We start from the raw sequence: 19184 nt of genomic DNA, 5'->3' as shown, positions 1-19184 counted from the left end.
GACAAGTCACTTGGTTTTAATGAACCTCACTGTCCTTTCTGAAAAAGGAAATTATAATCAGACATTCCTCAGGGACTTCAGGAAAGGGGAAGGGGTGAGATGCATCAGAGACTGAGGGCAGGGATCTGAGACCCCACCTGCCTGAATGCTTTATTGTTATTAATCTCATTTCAAATGCCCTCTAAGGTAAGGTTTCGAAAGCAAAGTTGGAACTTAAGTTCAATCCCTCATTTAAATTAACATTTGCAGAGCACCTTCTAAGAGTTAGAAGTTTTACTTATTTTTTGCAGTACTGGGAATAGAAGCCAGAACTTCACACATGCTAGCAAGCACTCTACCAATGAGGCACATCCCAGCCCACATTAGGGATTATAACCCTTCACATCAATTCTAGAAGGTGGGCATTATTTCCATGTTCACAGATGGGGAAACTAAGGCTCAAGCAGGTGAAATGACTTATCCAGTCACAAAATGAATAGAAGTATATGAACCCAATTATTTGTCTCCAAATTCCTTGTTTTCTTCTGTCTCACCATCTGCTCTTTCCAGCCATAATAACTCCATCTCTTGAACTGATTAACCTTCCCATACCATTTTAGAAAATATAACTACTAAGTTTTCCTGCCCAAACCACTGACACCACCAGGGATGGTGGCTCACACCTGTAGTCCCAGCAGCCTCAACAAAAGCGAGGCACTAAGCAACTCAATGAGACACTGTCTCTAAATAAAATACAAAATAGGGCTGGAGATGTGGCTCAGTGATCCAGTGCTCCCGAGTTCAATTCCTGTTAAAAAAAAAAAAAAAAAAAAAAAAAAAAAAAAAAAAAAAAAAAAACACTGGCACATACTATCTTTCTCCCATTAACAGACCTAGAGACTAATAGGAAGGAAATAAAGGCACAGAGCATATAACAAGGGCTTCCTACCAAGCTTGGGTTTTTCACTACCTAAATCACTCTGTTTTCTTTAATTGAATCCCTTAGGTTCTAAGATCTGGTAAAGTCTCCTCCCCCTGTTTCACCTTCTCCAAAAGTCTAAATTCCCATGCAGACTAAATTGAGACAGTTCTTTTAAATCGATGACAGGTGAATTTGAAATTTACTTCTCAGTTCTTCTATCATCTGTGCATTTAAGAAGCCTGTGAAGAACATATGGACCCATATTTTTTACCCATATCCAATTGCACATAACTCCAAACCTTGGATACCCCTTTTCAAATGACACACTTTACACTGTATTTCTGGGTAAGTTCTCAGATGCAGAAAGATAAAGAGTAAAAAGCAGGGAATCCAGAGGGAAAGGTTACACCAGACAGACACCCCTTCCTCTGAGGCCTCTAAAGTACGCACAAACCTGAGACATGAGTGATGGTTAAAAAAATTTGGGTTTTATTGTTTTTGCTAAACAATACTAAAAAAAATTTTTTTTTCATTTTGAAGGCAGGGCTTGAATTATTTAATTTTGATCCATTTATTTAATTAAAAAAAAAAAGGAAGGGGAAAGAGATCATGGCCAAAAAAATAGTAGTTAACCCCCAACCCACCCCCAAAGCTCTAGCCAGTCACATGAGCATCACCCACATCCCACTCAGTGCCTGATATTCAGGTGGTAGCACTTGCCCCTTGAGACCACCCTGAAGGCCCAGGGACGAGTGCCACTTTCAGCTCTCAGCAGGTTAGTCAAACCAGACAAACTGGTGGGCTAAAGTCCAGAAATTCTTTCCAGGTTTTCTGCCCATTGGCTGAGCACATACAAACTATCAATAGCTTGTAAAATTGCAGGGGGTGGAGGCAGGGCAGAAGAGCAGGAGGATGGCAAGAGAAGAGAAATTAGAGGTCACCCAAGCTTTTTCCTGGGCTAGAGGTTCTGAATATAGATTTAAAGAGAGGTCAGGGCAGACAGACTCCAGGTTTCTTAGAAAAGAAAATCACCCCTCAAGGAGGAAGAGCTGAGATGTGCCATGCAAGCAGTTCTCTGCTTGCAGAGGCACAGGAGGAAGGGCAGCTGACTCTCCCATGTGGAGAATGGTGAGAAGGATCTTCTAGTACCATGAAGTACAACAAAGGCAGAGGGAGAGACCCGAGGCAGGGGCCAAATGTGAGACTGGTACATACGTAAAGACTGAAAAGCTATCAGGAACCCTTAAAGCCAAAACCCATCTGCATACACTGGCTCTACAAAGTGTTGCAGAAGATTCTTGCTGTAACTAAGTCAAGTTAGTTGTCTTGGCTATTATGGGTGGTGGAAAGGGCAACACATTTTTTTTTTCCAGAGGGATGAGGTGGGAAGAACGGCCATGATCTAGTAAAAAGAGACCTGCAAGAAGCAGAAAATATTTAGAGAACATTTTAATATATATTTTCATATATATATTTAAAGTTAAGAAAAATAAAACTAATTCAAGCCATGCCCTGTGCAAAAAAGAAAAAAAAAAAGTTAAAGAAAAAAAAAAGGAAAAATTTAAAGTGAGACCACTGTCTGCTGCTCAGGTCTCAACTTAAGAATCACAGTCAGCTTGTTACTTTTATTTTGGAAGAAAAGGTGTAAAAGTTTCTTTCGATCATTCAGAAGGCAAGTGTAGCCACTTATAAAAACAGAACGGCAGGAACAGACTAGGAAAGGAAAGTCAGAAGTCAAAGGGCAGAGCAGGAAAGGAATTTTCAAAAATAAAATTAACAAGGTGACTGTTCCAGAAGGGGGCTGTGAAAAGGACATGGTGGACCAAAGTCTGTTAGTCAAGTAATGATTCAACTTTTAAATTATTCTCTTGTTCTTTTTTGTTGGGTGTTTTGTTTGTTCAAGTCTAAGATTTGGAAATGCTGACCCTTTGTTAACAAGAGCCAGCAGGAAATATAGGATCCCTTCCCTCCCCCGGCCTGCCTCCGCTGAAGCCACCACCACTGCCTCCTTGGCTGGATGCTGGAAGAGTCCTCCATGTGTGTGGACTCAGGATGACAGAGCAGCCTCCTTCTGTGGTTGTTGGGCTTGTGAACGCTGCAGTATCTTTTGGCTTTCCACATCTCTAAAATGTTTTTCAACCTGAAAAAGACCAAGCAGCCAAATCAGAAAAGGGGATGGGCAAGCAAAGTCTCCCAAATGGCCCAGTCCAGGCTTCATCAGCCCCAGCCCAGCTGTTTGGCCCATGAACTACACATGCAGCACTTTTGCCCTTGCTGTCTACCAGCCTTGTGAAGCCCAAGGTAGGCAGGAGCCTTTTATTTCAGCTACATTTTTGGCAATTTAGCTAAAACTTGTCAGAAATTCTTGAACTGATTAACAAAATATAATAAAATGAAGGGAGATCATTATGACTCAATTTCCTTCTTTCTTCTTTACACAAATGCTGAATGAAAGCTGGGTGAGGGGAATTAGTCTTATACCTTTTACATCTACAACACTGGACTCTCAGTGTTCCTCAAGAGCAAAAAAAATTTTTTTTTAAAGAGTATTTTTTAATTTTACAAATGCTATACCCCAATCAAGAAAGTTAGGTGACATATGTAAAGTCAGAGACACCAACAGTAATTGATTTACACCACTAGCCCTTCCAAAAAGGACACCTGTAGCTAAGTAGAAACTAATCAGAGATGAGAGAAACTGCCCAATAACACAGAATGCCCTGGCTAACTCTATAGAGCTGTGTGGCAAAGGAAATGGGGATGACCACTTATTGTATTCCATAACGCCCAGAGGTTCCAATCCCAAAGGAGTGTCCAAGTCACCAATGCAGAGCCCCCCCCAGTACAGAGATGTCAGATAGGGCTGCTAGAGGAAGCATTATGGATGTAAAAGCACCATGTCCTGCTCTGATGCTGGAATGTTAAGGCCAAGGAATCACCTTTCACTAGTCTTACGGCTCCTTTACTTACTATTTTGCGTACATGGCTCAGTGCACTCCCCTCTTTGCCTTTACAGTTTTCCACTTGATATGGGGGTGTAATAACAACTTCTTCCATGACTACGATGTTTTTTTCTTGCCATTTACAGTCTTTAATGCTAGAAGAGAACAGGTGAAAGGTTACCTCTTAGGGGCATGCCACACCTCCTGCCTGATGAAGAACTAACTCCAGAAGGCTGAGTCCAATTTCCCAGCTCAGCCAATGGCTAGATGACAGCATCCCACAGAGAGGGGCCAGGATACAGTCTCTGGGCATCACTGGCTAGGAAAGCAATGAAACTGATGTACATTTATCCTGAGGAGAATCCAGAATTGTTAGTCTGAAGGATCAGGGACTTAGAGAACCATAAAAAATTTATCCAAATCAAATTCAGTTACAAATAAACAACTATACTCAGGCCACTAGATTCAATTTAGATAACAGTAAACATTTTCTATCTTGGGTCAGATAATATGTACTTTAAGCTCTGCAAGCCAGCTGGGCTCTGTCACTAAGGAACTCTGTCACTGTGGTACAAAAGCAGCCACAGGAGATATATTTACCAATGAAAAGACTTGGTCCACTGGTATAGTCTGCTCACCCTTGGCCTAGAGAGAAATACCACCTCTAGAAAAAACAAACTCAGCTGGGTGCAGTAACTCATGTCTGTAATCTCACCAACGTAGGAGGCTAAGGCAGGAGGACTGCAAGTTCAAGGCCAGCCTCAGCAATTTAGTGAGGCCCTAGATAACTTAGTGAGATCCTGTCTCAAAATAAAAAATAAAAAAGGCTGGGGATGCAGTTCAGTGGTAAAGTGCCCCTGGGTTCAATTCCTGTTATGAAAACAAAAACAGAAACAAAACAAAAAAACAACTAAAACTCCCCATCTTACAGATCTGTCACTACTATCCACCATGGGAGCTGCTGGGCACTTGCCAGACTGGGAAAACCCATTCTAGTTCACACTTGGGGGAACCCCAGGGCAGCTGATGCTACTAAGAGAGTTCCTTCGCATACCTGTAAATGCTCAGATATACCACAGCCTCACACAGCTCTGGTGCCAGCTGCCATCTGTGCACCAGATCCAAGGTTAAATAGGGTAACAGAAGGCGGGGGTGGGGGGATCTCAAATGTTCTAGTTTTCAGCAGTTAAGAGTCAAATGACTTATGCTGTGACAAAATGTTTTTAAGGAGTGGTAAGATAGCCTTTTGCTCTCCCTAACTCCCCGTTTGTCCCTATGTACAACAGGAAAAATTAATACAGATATAACTTTCCCATAATCAGACTGCATCACCTTTTAGAGAAATGTACAACAACAAAAGTAAATGAAAAAGAAATCACTAATTCTAACTTATGAGCTACTAGGTTTGGAAGTACCTTTATAGATAATTTAATCTAAAAGCAAGTTTTATAGACAAGAAATTCAAGCCCAGAGAAGATGATTTGTCCATGATGACACTACTTCTCTGTTTAGAAAGCAGCAACAGCATTGCATCTCTGGATTCTGGAGTGCTGCCAATGTACTTCCCAGCTTCCCTGGTACACTTTTAAAAGTCAACCACCCAAAAGTCTGCCACTAGACAACACAGCCAGACATCATCACACCCAGGACAAGGGACCCCTATGCTGCCCCAACTCACGTCTTGTGAATGGTCTGGAAGAGCTGCTGGCCCTCTAGGGAGACACCAGCGCTGATTGCATAGGCCTGGCTCAGCTTCTCCTCCTTCTCTGTCCGTGCTTTGCTGGCAAGCTAGGATGGGGGAGAGAAAGAAACTCAGAAAAGCATTCACCTTTATTCTTCCCAAATCAGGACCTGAGCTGAGAAAAGAGGTCAGAAAAGACCAGTCTGGATAGATTCAGTTTTATCAGAGATTCAAAATGAAACAAATAACCCACAACATAAATGTGGGTTAAATGCTACTGAACAGTTAAATGCTATTCCTGGAAAACACCCCCTTCCTTCCTTCTTATTTTTCGTGAGTGCCTCCCATTTGCCAGACATGCACTATGCTAGATTAGATAGAGCCTGAAAGTGGAGGGGGTTGAAGAGGTGGACTATAAACAAATAAATAAAAGAATAAGACAATCTCAGAGATGAGGGCTAGGAAAGAAATAAAACAGGGTAACATTACAGAGTATGACTGTGATGCCTGAAGATAAAAGGTAATGCATACATTTCTATCAAAAGGAGAAAACAAAGAATGTTTATCCACTACTGTGCTACAGCCTCAGGCTTAGAAATTAATGTATAGGACACCTTCAAAGACCAGAATTCAAGGCTCCTGAAGCCCTGCCTTGTCCAGCACCCTTATCTGCACTCACATGAGAAGGCAAGACTCAAATAAATCTAACAACAGATACTGCCTACTTTCATTTGAGCTGACAGCAACTCTGCCAGCTCTTGGGGAAAAGGAATGATCTGGGTTCTATCTCAGTTCCTTCACTGCCCTCTGGTGGAACAATTATAAATTGATCAAAGAAAGTTCTACTAAAATCTGGTACTCTATTAAAATCTAAAAAATTTCTCCCAACATGAGTGGGTAACCTATCTATCTATCATTATCAACCCACACAACTGGCTGCTACAGACTTCAGAATACACATCTGTGTAAGATAAAACAAATGTGCTAGACAAGGTGGTTAAAACAAATGAAAGGCAGACAATGTATCTGAAAGGCAAACAAATGAAGATTTTCCAGCCCCATGAACTTAAATAGCTGAATATAATGACACTGTAGCATACTAAACACATGCAAAAACAATCTTTCCCCAAACATCAGCTCCTTAAACACAAAGATAGAGTATACCATCAACATGTCCCAATAGTACCTAAGGTGCTTAGAATCCTTAAACATTTTTATTCTGCTTTTTATTAAAAGAGACCCTTCAAACCTCAACCAAACATTTCTATAGAGGGGGAAAAAGCAAACCAAGTGACTTAATTCTTTGTTGGTAAAATGAAACACATTTTATTAAGGCTTGGCTTTGTTATTAAGAAAAGGAAGCCTTCAACTGGGTTATCGGGAACTGGGTAGATTCACTGTTGCTTGAGTTTCAAAAACTGTCTGAGGGGGAGGAGGAGATGCCACGGCAGAAAGTCTAGCACATACATGCTGTCATCTCAGCCTCCCCAGGGAAGAGAGGAAAGCAAGGCAAAACTCTGTGATGATTTGACCCCAGAACTAACATGGTCTCTAAGACATGAACAGATACATCGGCAGCATATGAATAATCTTTCTGGCTTGGCCACAATTCTGGCCCCATCATGCTAACGTTTAGAGAAATAAATGCACTGGGCTGACAGCACTCCGAGTGGTGGCAGTTTCAAATATAAGAAGAAAGCCCCATGGCTTGAAAGCATTCAGTTTCTATGAAAAAAGAACTATTAATGGTGTTTGCTGTTGTTTTTGCATGGTGCTGGGAACTGAACGTAGGGGGTCATGCCCACCAGGAAAGTGTTCTAACACTGAGCTATATCCCCAGTCCTGATGGTGTATTTTAAGCAACACTTACTCAGATACCAAAAAACCCTGATAACAAGAAAGGGATTCACTGAGTCTTGTTTTCTAAGCAATGCTTTAGAAAATCTAAATAGTCTCCAAGGAAAAAGGGAAAACTTGGAGGGCAGTGCAACTCCTGGAAAGCAGCTAGTGGTCAGACAGGGCTTCATTTCAAGAGCCAGCAGGATTTTACTGTGAAGTCTCAAACCTTAAATGTTTTTTAACTGGAAAACCAAAATTATCTCCCAATGTTGGGTCAAACAAAGTTGCTTCTATAAAGCTTGTGGTGGCTAGTAAAATGTCCTTGTCACCTACAGAGTAGCTCAAAAACATAACATCACCCCAATCAGTAAGAGAAGAGTTGTTCAGGAAACCAGGCATCTATGCAGAATGTTTAAAATTAAGCTGGGAGTGGGGTGCTAGAAAAGGAGTCACTTTTGAATTTTTGCCAAAGGCAGAATAAAATGGATATAAATCTCAGCCAGAATGATTATTTAGATAGCCAGAGTAAAATGACACCTTAGTTATAGAACAGTGATTGCAAAATACACCCCTTGTCAAAACCTCTTCTCCCAAATACCAATTGCATAATCTTGTTGAAAGCAAAGAAAGATGAACTATGTGATTCTCCATTTTGAACTCTATGCAAACAGATCTCAAATGTTAAATAATGTAAGGGAGCACCTGGAATTCAGTAGAAATGAGTATAAGCTGACTGTGTATATTTGTGTGTGTTTTCTTTTTTTGTAGTGATGGGATTGAACCCAGGACCTTGCACAAGCTAGGCAAGAGCTCTACCACTGAGCTGTAGACCCTGGCTGTATATGAAGACCAATGTCCTCAACTATTCTACCTAGACCTGCAATTAGATTTTAGGGACCTAGACTCACTGCTAACCCTGAAACCTTCAGCTATCAGTTCACAGGTTGCCTTTGCACGGCAATCTGAAATAAACGCTTGGACCTGGCATTCAGCGACAGAAATCTTCTTTCGCCAGGAGGAAGCTATGCAAATGGAGTAATTTCTCTCACAGAGTACCCCACCAATTAAGAATGAAGAAACTGTTCTAGAAGTGTTCCTTCTCTTCAAACTGAAGGTCAAGAGAGGGAGGAAGATCACCTTGTTATTTTTTAGGCATGAAAAACTCATTCAGAATGTGGATAAACCTTCTTTTGTAGAGCAAATGATTATCACTTTACACTCAATTGTTGTAAAATCTAATTTTTTCACTTTGTGTTTTATAAATGACTATATACCTGTATTCCAAGTTATGATTAATGTCAGAATGTCAGAGAGAAAAAATAAAAACTGCCCTCAGTAGCAAAGGTGTAGGGTGTGCCTTTTAAGCTTGAGAGGGTCATCAGGATAATACTTTTTTTTTTTTTTAATTTTATGACTATCAACCATTCTACAACCATTTTCAAAGACAACATGCCAACTGCTGGCCTTGCAACCACACAAAAAAGAAACACTAACCAGATAGTTATCTCAAAGAATAAAAGGCACCAAGTTTTAGGATACACTGGGTTCAGGCAAACCAAGAAGCATAAACCTACAAGTGTGTGTTAACTAATGTGCACGTGGCTTAACTGAAATGACTGCACATGACAACCTGCACTTACCTGCCTTTCCTTTCATTTTGTATGATTCCCAGTGAAAACAAAGTCATTCCTTGTCTACTAACCAGTGCTTCCTCCAGGGGCCATTTTATATATAGCACCTTGATGTGGGCAAAGGAGAAAAGTGCATGAACTTGATACCAAAGCAAATCAACATTACAAGGCTTCTAGTTCTGCCTGTTGCTGTATAACTCTTAAGCGAATGACTTTATGAACACCAAGGGCACACAAATATCTCTTTGTGCATTGAGGGAGAGAGGAAGGAGCCACAATGACTACAAAATCCAGGCAATATGCACATCATCTTGTTATTTAGTTACCAGCTATTTCCAGACCAGGAAAGCACAGGTGCTGTGGGGAATCCAGAGGGATTCCTACTGCAAGCATTTAACAGGCTGAGACAGCTGATATAACAAGGGAAGCAGAGTCCAAAGACAAACCTGCTCCGTGTGACCTACTGACTCTAATGAGCCACTCTCAGCTTGTCTTCTCTGTGTGTTTGGGTCTTCCAAACAGCTGCCCTCAGAGAGGGGTTAAAAGACACTGCAGCTGCTACCCTGAAATACTGGTTGCTGTCCACAAGCCAGGGGAGGTGAGGGTCAGAGGGTGGCAAACCAGAGTGGTTAAGAACTATCATCCTAAGAAACATTGCTCCTGGCCCCTTCGGATCTGAGGCAGGCACTTGAAAAAGCCCTCATTCTTAGCTACCAATAGACTCTGAAAAATATTTTTTCTAAGTATCAATATGCCCAAGTCTCCTTATTCTCTAGCTGAAAGTTTCTGCTTAAAATTTTCTAATAGCCAGTCACAGTGGTGTATACTTATAATCCAAGCAACTCAGGAAGGCTAAGATAGGAGGATCGCAAATTCAAGGCCAGCCTCAGCAACTTAGGTTCTGCTCAAAATAAAAAATTATAAGGGCTGGAGGTGTAGCTTGATGGTAAAGTCAACCTGGATCCAATCACCAATACCAAAAATAAATAAATAAAAGTTTCTAATAAAATACTATTTTGAGCCAGGCACTGTGGCATGCATCTATAATGTAGTCCTAACTACTTGGGAGGCTGAGTGAGGCAGGAGGATCATTTTGGTAATGTGATAAGATTCCATCTTTTCAAAATTAAAAAAAAAGAAAGAAAGAAAGAAAAAAGAAAAGTATACTGTTTCTTACAACCTTTGACAACTGGAAACTCAAAAAATACAGTATACCACTTAAACTGGTGTTCTAGAATTCATAATGATAAATCAAAACATTGAATCAAGGTTGGGGATAAAGCTCAGTGGTAGAGCACTTGTCTAACATATGGAATTCCTGGGTTTAACCCCCAGCTCTGGAAGAAAAAGAAAACACTCTTTAAACAATCCTAAACCAGGCATGGTGGCACATGCCTGTAATCCAAGCAAGGCAAGAGGCTGAGGCAGAGGATCTGAAGTAGCAAGTTCAAGGCCAGCCTCAGCAGTTTAGTAGGACCCTGTCTCAAAATAAAAAACAAAAAGGGCTGGGGGATATAGCTCAGTGGTAAAGCCCCTCTGGTTTCAATCTCTTTTTTTCTCTATGAAAGAGGGACCAAAATCTGTAAACGGAGGAACCAAGGCATAACTATTAAGAAAGGTTCACAAATTTACCATGCACAAGTGGAAGAGTTCAGATTTGAAGAACACAGGCAATCTAATTTCAGGGATTTTTGGTTTTTGTTTTTAATTCTTTGTGCAGTGCTGGAGATTGAACCCAGGGTCTTACACATGCTAGGCAAAGCACAACCACTGAGCTTCATTCCCAACCACTACACTATACTTAAGTTTCACCTATAAGATATAAGACTAATTTATTATTCAAAACAGTTACAAATTTGAATGCAGAAAAAAGTATTTTTAAAAGGGGAATTTATAGAGGCTGGGGTTGCAGCTCAGTGATAGAGCACTTACTTGCTTAGCAAGTGTGAGGCACTGGGTTCGATCCTCAGCACCACATAAAAATAAATAAACAAAACCAAAGGTATTGTGTCCGACTACAACTTAAAAAAAAAGTTGTAGACACAGTGGCACATGCCTGTAGTCCCAATTTCTTGGGAGACTAAAGCAAAAGAATCAGTTTAGCCAAGGAGTTTGAGGTCAGCCTGGGCACATAGTGATCCTATCTCAAAGAAAAAAAAAAAAAAAAAAAAAAGCCAGGCGCAGTGGTGCACACCTGCAATTGGCCCTTCAGGAGGGTGAGGCAGGAGGATCAAGAGTTCAAAGCCAGCCTTAGCAATTTAGCAAGGACTTAAGCAACTCAGTGAGACTCTTGTCTCTAATAAAATACAAAAAAGGGGCTGGGGATGTGGCTCAGTGGTTAAGTGCCCCTGGGTTCAATTCCAGGTACCAAAAAAGAAAAAGGGGGGGGGGAAAAAAAACCTCTGTGAGCCTACTCAATTGCCATCCTTTTTGTTGTTGTTTGTGCAATGCCAGGGATTAAAGCCAGGTTCTCACACATGCCAGGCTCTATTGCTGAGCTACATCCCCAGTCCCATACATACCTCTTAATATACTCTGGTGTTTCCACTAGACAAAGTTCCTGGTACAGAACAGGCTTGCCTGTCTTTCAGGGAAGGGCCTTTCTTTTCCAAACAGGGCCCCAGTCTCACCCTAAACCTAAAGAACACCCCTTATTTCTCTTGTTAAAGGTAATTCACAGGAACGTGTCAAAGAAAACACGCTGTGTGACAAAACATTTCAGGCCAATATGGTTAAGTATACTCTCCAAATCCATCATTTTCTGACTAGAGAAATGTAAATCAAAGCAAGTTTCCTGCACATAAATGCAGATATATTAAGTGCTTACTTAGTATGATGAAAAAATTAAAACACTGAAAAACCAGGGGCCCACATTTTCATATCAATCTCCAGATTTGTACAGAACACTCATAAACATTTCCATATTGCTACTATGATATAGAACCAGATTTAAGTTAAAGTCAATACACATAATAGACAACTTAGTTTAAAACACAAACTAGATGTCAGAAAAATTAATTTTTTAAATTAAATTATGTGTAATTATGTCACAAGCTAGGCCTGGTTGTGCATGCCTGTAATCCCAGAGACTCAGGAGGCTGAGGCAGAAGTATCACAAGTTTGAGGCCAGCCCTAGCAATTTAGCAAGACCCTCAGCAACTTGATGAGACTCTATCTCAAAATTCAAAAAAGTAGGCTGATAAACTTCTTTCAGTTCCCTGACACCCACGCCATGTGTGCCACTAGGCTGGTGACAATGGCGGCCCAGTCCACAGTGTACACCTTCTACGGGCGCCCGCTGGCTGGCGGGGAGCCTTTGAGTCTGGGCTCTCTGCGGGGCAAGGTGCTGCTCATCGAGAATGTGGCTTCTCTTTGAGGCACCACGCTTCGGGACTACACCCAAATGAACGAGCTACAGAAGCGCCTCGGGCCCCGGGGCTTGGTCGTGCTCGGCTTCCCATGCAACCAGTTTGGACATCAGGAGAACGAAGAACGAAGAGATTCTGAATTCCCTCAAGTACGTCCCGACCCGGTGGCGGGTTCAAGCCGAATTTCCCCCTCTTCGAGAGGTGCGAGGTGAATGGCTCCAAGGCACATCCGCTCTTCGCATTCTTGCGGGAGGCCCTGCCAGTGCCCAGCGATGACCCCAGTGCACTCATGTCCAACCCCAAATTCATCATCTGGTCTCCGTGTGCCGCAATGATATTGCCTGGAACTTTGAGAAGTTCCTGGTGGGCCCTGACGGTGTGCCGGTGCGCAGATACAGCCGCCGCTTTCCGACCATCGACATAGAACCTGACATTGAAGCCCTGCTCTCTCAGATGCCCAGCAATGCCTAGGACACTCCTCTTATCCTGACTTGGCAGTTGCCAGCTGCTTTCTGTGGGGATTTCATCCATGATGGTGTTTACTCTAAACCTGCATTGAGGAACGCCTGATTTCCGGGAAAATCCCCATAGAAGGGCGCTGGGCTTGTTTATCCCTGCCTCCTCTCTGCCTACACCAAGACAATTTTTACCACTAATAAAGTGCTGGGTGACCAAAAAAAAAAAAAAAAAAAAAAAAATTCAAAAAAGTAAAATAAAGCTAGGGATGGTGGCACACTCCTGAAATTTCAGCAAATCAGGAGGCTGAGAAAGAATGATTCTGAGTTCAAAGCCAGTTTCAGCAACTTAGGGAGGCCCTAGGCAACTTAGTGACCTCAATTTATTTTGAGACCCTGTCTCAAAATAGAAATTAAAAAGTAAAAAGGGTTGGGATGTAGTTCAGTGGTTAAGCGCTACTGGGTTCAGTATACAAACAAAAAGAAGTTGTAATTATGTCACAAAACATTAGAATAATTTCCTAGACCTGACATTCTTTAATCAAACTGCTGTCAAACTTGCATGCGGCTCTGCCAGAAAGAAAACTGGCTGGGATACAAGCTGAAATTTGACCTCAACAATTTATCTCTGAGAATGTGGGCTCAAATTAGCCATCTAATGCTCCATGAGGGAATTTTAAAAAGCAGTAGGTGAGCTATCATGCACTGTGCGAATATTAGCTCTTATTTAACATTATTAGCATAGAGAATGTGGCTTGTGGGTCATTTCAGAAAAATGCATATAATGCAACCCTCCTTTACCCAATAAACTTAGATTGCTTTTCCCCTTTTATCTTATACATTATGTATGTTTAAGGAATCAACATGTTACAAGACACCTACAGATGGTAAAGTGGCTACTGTAGTGGTTAAATTACACATCATCATCTCACATAGTAACACTAAGAAGTTATAAATCCTAGAACAAGAAATTACAAATCCTATAACAAAATTATAAATCCTAGAAAGTATTTTCCAAAACATAACTGGAATATTTACTTGGAAAATGTCTTTAACTATAATCCAAACTGAGAGGCTCCACTTATAGGAGGAAAAAAAGGTTAATTCTTCTTTTCTACTTTTTTGAGATAGGGTTCACTATATTGCCTAAGCTGGTCTCAAATTGTAATCCTCCCACCTCAGCCTCCCCAGTTGATGGGATTACAGGCGTGTGCCACTGCACCCAGCTAGAGTTCACTTTATTCAGTGACAGAGCCATGTGCTGCTGTTTCTAGATTCCAATGAGAGCAAAAAATATAAAGTAGAACGGAGAAGCTAACCTCTTCCCCTCAAAAGAGAAATTCCACCTCAAACCCCTACTAGTTACTAGGTGCATGAAACAGAGGTAAGATATATAATGTCTCCTGACACATGGTATGTACAACAAAATCCATCCTGAAGGGTTATTGTTGGAGTTTAATAAAGATATACATGTCGGGCTGGGGATGTGGCTCAAGCGGTAGCGCGATCGCCTGGCGTGCGTGCGGCCCGGGTTCGATCCTCAGCACCACATACAAAGATGTTGTGTCCGCCGATAACTGAAAAATAAATATTAAAATTCTCTCTCTCTCCTCTCGCTCTCCCTCTCTCACTCTCTCTTAAAAAAAAAAAAAAAAGATATACATGTAGAGCCTCAAGTGTCAATACTGAAACCACCAAACAAATAAGTATGCAAGGTAACGAAATAAGATTGATTTAGCCATTCCACAATGTACACACATATTTAAAATGCAATACACCATTCACTTCCTGATCATAGTGGCTTTCTGGCCGTGACAATGGTCATGTGGTGTGGGGGTCTTTTTTCCCTTTATTTTTGTGGTACTACAGATTGAACCTAGGGCCTTGCACAAGGATTGAACCAAGTGCTTTACCATGGAGCTACATCTCCAGCCCTTTAAATTTTTAGACAGGGTGTCCCTTAAGTTCCCCATGCTGGCCTTGAACTTGCAATCCTGTGCCTCAGCCTCCTGAGAAGTACAGGAGTACTGGTGTAAAGGTGTACAAGTGTGTGCCAGCACACCTAGCCCTGCATTGGTCTTACTAATTGACTGACTGCAGTACTGGTGGTTGAATCCAGGACCTTGTGCATGCAAGCTATACTGTCAGGCCCCTGGACTGATGTTTAAAACCCCAATTGGGCAACTGTTTTGTTGGCCCGATTTTGTGGCCCTGGCTTTGGAAATTGTACCTAAAGACCAAACCCTGCTAGAATATAAGCTCCCCAAGGACAAGGACCTTTGTTTTGTTCACTAATGTGTCCTCTAAGAAACCCAAAACAGAGCCCAGTACATAGCAGGTGCTTAATTAAATATGTGAAAATTGAACAAATTTTTTTAAATGAGATATACGTTAAATACATGAATTATACTTGGCAAATAAAGTGCTACATGCACTCCAAAAGAAAGTAAATAAAAACTGACCATTAAGAGTCCCTTCCCAAGTTGGGGTTGCGGCTCAGTGATAGAGCACTTGCTTCACATGTGTGAAGCACTGGGTTTGATTCTCAGCACTACTTGTGAATAATTGAATAAAATAAGGTCCATCGACAACTCAAAAAAAGAGTCCCTTCTCAGAGCATGGGTTGTAGTTCAGTGGTACAGCATTTGTCTAGCATGTGTGAGGCACTGGGTTGGATTCTCAGCACCATACATACATACATACATACATACATATAAAGGTCCACTGACAACTAAAAAAAAAATATGAGTCCCTTCCCAGCAAGCGTGGTGGCATATGCCTGTAATCCCAGCAACCAGGGAAGTTGAGGCATAAGGATCACAAGCTCAAATATCAGCAACTCAGGGAGACCCTGTCTTAAAAATTAAAAAGGGCTTAGTATGTAGCTCAGCAGTAAAGCGTCCCCGGGTTAAATCCCCAATACTAAAGAAAAATCCCTTCATTCTGAAACTAACAATTTAGTCCACTGAAAAAGCAGCTTCTAAACTGCAGAGATGGACAAAGTGAGCATGTCATTTATTCTCCATGCTCTTATCTCAGAAGCCTTCCCCCAAAACTCACTACTCTATGCCAAGGGTTGGCACACTACAGTCTATGAACCAAATTCACTCAGACAACCACCTGTTTTAGTAAGTTTTACTAGTTGGCACACAATCATGCTCATTTGTTTATATACTATCTACAAAGGCAAATTTGAATAGTTTTGAGGAAGACCAGACCAGAGAATCTTACAAAGCCTACATGATTTGCTTTTTTTTTTTTAAATACTGGGGACTGAACTCAGGGACACTTAACCACTGAGCAACATCCCCAGCCTTTTTTTGGATTTTACTTAGAGACACGGTCTTGTTGAATTGCTTAGGACCTTGTTATATTGCTGAGGCTGGCTTTAGACTTGCAATCCTCCTGCCACAGCCTCCTGAGCCACTGAGATTACAGGCATGTGCCACCACGCCCAGCACTATCTATAGAAAAAGACTGCTTCTCACTTTTCTTTTGTAGTTCCTGGGATTTTCTTTTCTGTACCACTAACTATATGACCAGCCCTTTTTATTTTGTGACAGCATTTGGCAAAGTTGCTGAGACTGACCTTAAAATTTCAATCCTACTACCTCAGCCCCCAGAGTCACTGAGATTATAGGCATGTGCCACAGTGCCTCTTCTATGCTGTCACAGCACCTTGCTCATACTCCTACTACCACAGACTTTACCATATTGTTATCACTAAGTTAACCGTCCTGGAGGATGGGACACAGTTCAGTGGTAAAGAATGTGCTTATCACGTACAAGGCCCTGAAATGTATCCCCAGAAGCAATCCCCGACCACACCAAAAACATAAAAAAAGCTACTGCCCTTCACAACTCTCAACAAATATGAGATTCCTGAGGACAAGGGCAGTATCATAATCATTCTGACTTTCTTAGCACCTGGAAGAGAGTGCAAGAGGAAAAGCAGATGAAAGAAGAAAACTTGATGACTATTACAGGTCCATAGAGGCAAACATAAAACTAACAGTTCTCACAGGTTAAGTGCCTAACATAGTCACCCGATTTATTAGCAGCCCAGTTGTGAAAAGAATGCAGTTCTTCAAACTCCCCACATTCTATACTTTGTCATAGTGTGCGGATCCTTAAATTTTCCAGTCAGATACTTTGATTCAATCTCTAGAGCAGTTTCTGGTATTTACATAAGCTAGCCTTAAAATTTCAGGGCTATGGGGGCTGAGTTTGTGGTTCAGTGGTAGAGCACTTGCCTAGCATGTATGAGGCCCTGGGTTCAATCCTCAGTGTGATGTAAAAATAGTTATTGTGTCCATCTACAACTAAAAAATATATACATATATATTTAAAAATTTCAGTGCTAGAATTCAATTGGACCACTTATTTGGATTTCTTCCCTCAAAACCTATCTTCTGCCAGAAAACTGAACCAGTCAGAACACCCCTCTATTACCCTGAAGGAGATACCACTACTGCCCAATAAGAAAGTCCTTATTTTTGAACTCTCTTCATCAAAGAGGTGGAGTACAGAGGTTGTCTATGGTATAACTGTGCCAGCCTCCTGGACTCAATAATCTAAATTTTCAGGTGAACAGTAGTTTCCCCTCATCCCCTATGATGCCAAGAAGGCCTAATGAGGGTCCCACTGAATCAGGTAGCTGACATGCACTGTAGCATGACTTGAGTCATGAGCTTTGATTTAAAGCACTGCATCCTCCACCACAGCTGTCAAGTTGACCTCAAAGTCTGAATGCCACTGAACCTGACTTTCAAAAAAAAATCAGTGATACACTGGGCTTACTTGCACACACCTATAACCCCAACTCCTTTGGAAGCTGAGAAAGGAAGATGGCAGGCTCGAAATCAGCCCTGGCAACTTCATGAGTCACTGTCTCAAGAGAAAAAAAAGGGGGAGGGGGTGCTGAGAGCTGAGAATGTACCTCAGTGGTAAAGTAGTCCTAGTTTTAATCTCCAGCACCCCCACCAAAGCCAGTAATTTTTAAAATGGGAATTAATCACTAGGCAAGGTGGCACAAGTCTATAATCCCAGCTATTTGGGAGGCTGAGGCAGGGGACTGTGAGTTCAAGGCCCGCCTCAGCATCTTAGCAATATTCTATCTCAAAATAAAAGATAAAAAGGGTTATGGGGGCTGGGGATGTGGCTCAAGCCGTAGCGCGCTCGCCTGGCATGTGTGCGGCCCGGGTTCAATCCTCAGCACCACATACAAACAAAGATGTTGTGTCCGCCGAAAACTAAAAAATAAATATTAAAATTCTCTCTTCTCTCTCTCTCTCTTAAAAAAAAAAAAAAAAAAAGGGTTATGGATGTAGCTCAATGATAAAACACCCCTGGATTTAATCCTCCCCAAAAATATAAAATGGCAGTCATTCATTCTACCTCTCAGACCTCATCTGACCCCATTCACTATTTTTACATGCCCCAACACTAAGCAGTGATGCATTCTTCCTCTCCACCTTTCACCTACATCTTCATACCTGTATGAGGAAATCACTATCTACCAAGAGCTAGGTGCAAATCTTACTGATGGGCTTGCACCTGAAACTATAGTCTTGGAAACATATGCTCACCAAAGGTTACAGTCTCTAGGAGCAAAAGTAATTCAAACAAAAAAATTTTTTCTCAGCTAGCTGTATATCTTACTGGTACAACATTTACTAGCATGTATGAGGTCTGGGATTTAATACCCAGCATCCAAAGGAAAAGAAATTATTTCTAGCCATACACAGTGGTTACTTCCCTCCCCGCATTTATATGCTTTATACCTCCTACCAAAACATACATACCTAGGGCTAGGAGTGTGGCTCATGGTAGAGAACTTGCCTAGCATGTGCCAGACCCTGGCTTCAATCCCTAGCACCAAAGAAAAAATATATACATACATACCTAAACACAGTCTGTCTTCACTGAGTAGTAACTCCATACCTCAACACATTAGGGTCAAAATATGGTCAAGGACCCTGTTAAGAGGCTAATTCCAAGGATACAGGCCATAATACAAGGGCCATCAAACTACCTCAGAAATTTACTCATATGCAGGATTCAACCCTCAAATCACCAGTAAGTCCTAAAATTATGCTGAATTTTAACTGTAAAACTGGTAGAACTCAAAACAAAAATGGCTGGGCATGGTGGTACATACCTATAATCCCAGCCAGAGACTGAGGCAGGAAGATCACAAGTCCAAAGCCAGCCTCAGCAACTTAGTGATGCCCTAAGAAACTTAGTAAGACCCCATCTTCAAAAAATAAAAGGGCTGGAGATTTAGCTCAGTTGTTAAGCACCCTGGATTCCATCCTTGGTACCAAAAACGAAAAACAAAAACGAAGTCAATTATTCCCTCAGTATA

At 41.5% G+C, this 19184-nt stretch overlaps 1 protein-coding gene and 1 pseudogene across 2 annotated transcripts in view; one reads left to right on the top strand and one right to left on the bottom strand.

Annotated features, from left to right (window-relative positions):
* Positions 1 to 1367: 1367 nt before the first annotated feature.
* Positions 1368 to 19184, bottom strand: part of LSM12 (LSM12 homolog) — a 28418-nt gene continuing 10601 nt past the window's right edge. Inside the window, exons 3-5 of the mRNA XM_081272678.1 lie at positions 5522 to 5631; positions 3872 to 3998; positions 1368 to 3041 (exon numbers count right to left, since the gene is read on the bottom strand). Of these exons, the coding sequence (XP_081128804.1) occupies positions 2949 to 3041; positions 3872 to 3998; positions 5522 to 5631 (330 nt within the window). The 3' untranslated portion in view covers positions 1368 to 2948. The remainder of the gene's footprint in view (positions 3042 to 3871; positions 3999 to 5521; positions 5632 to 19184) is intronic.
* Positions 12209 to 13052, top strand: LOC308636766 (glutathione peroxidase 1-like; annotated as a pseudogene). The gene has a single exon. The product of its transcript is annotated as a glutathione peroxidase 1-like (transcript).

This window comes from Spermophilus citellus, assembly GCF_964194105.1.
Source record: "Spermophilus citellus genome assembly, chromosome: 17".
NCBI classification, from domain to species: domain Eukaryota; kingdom Metazoa; phylum Chordata; class Mammalia; order Rodentia; family Sciuridae; genus Spermophilus; species Spermophilus citellus.
This window is presented reverse-complemented; position numbering and strand designations above follow the sequence as displayed.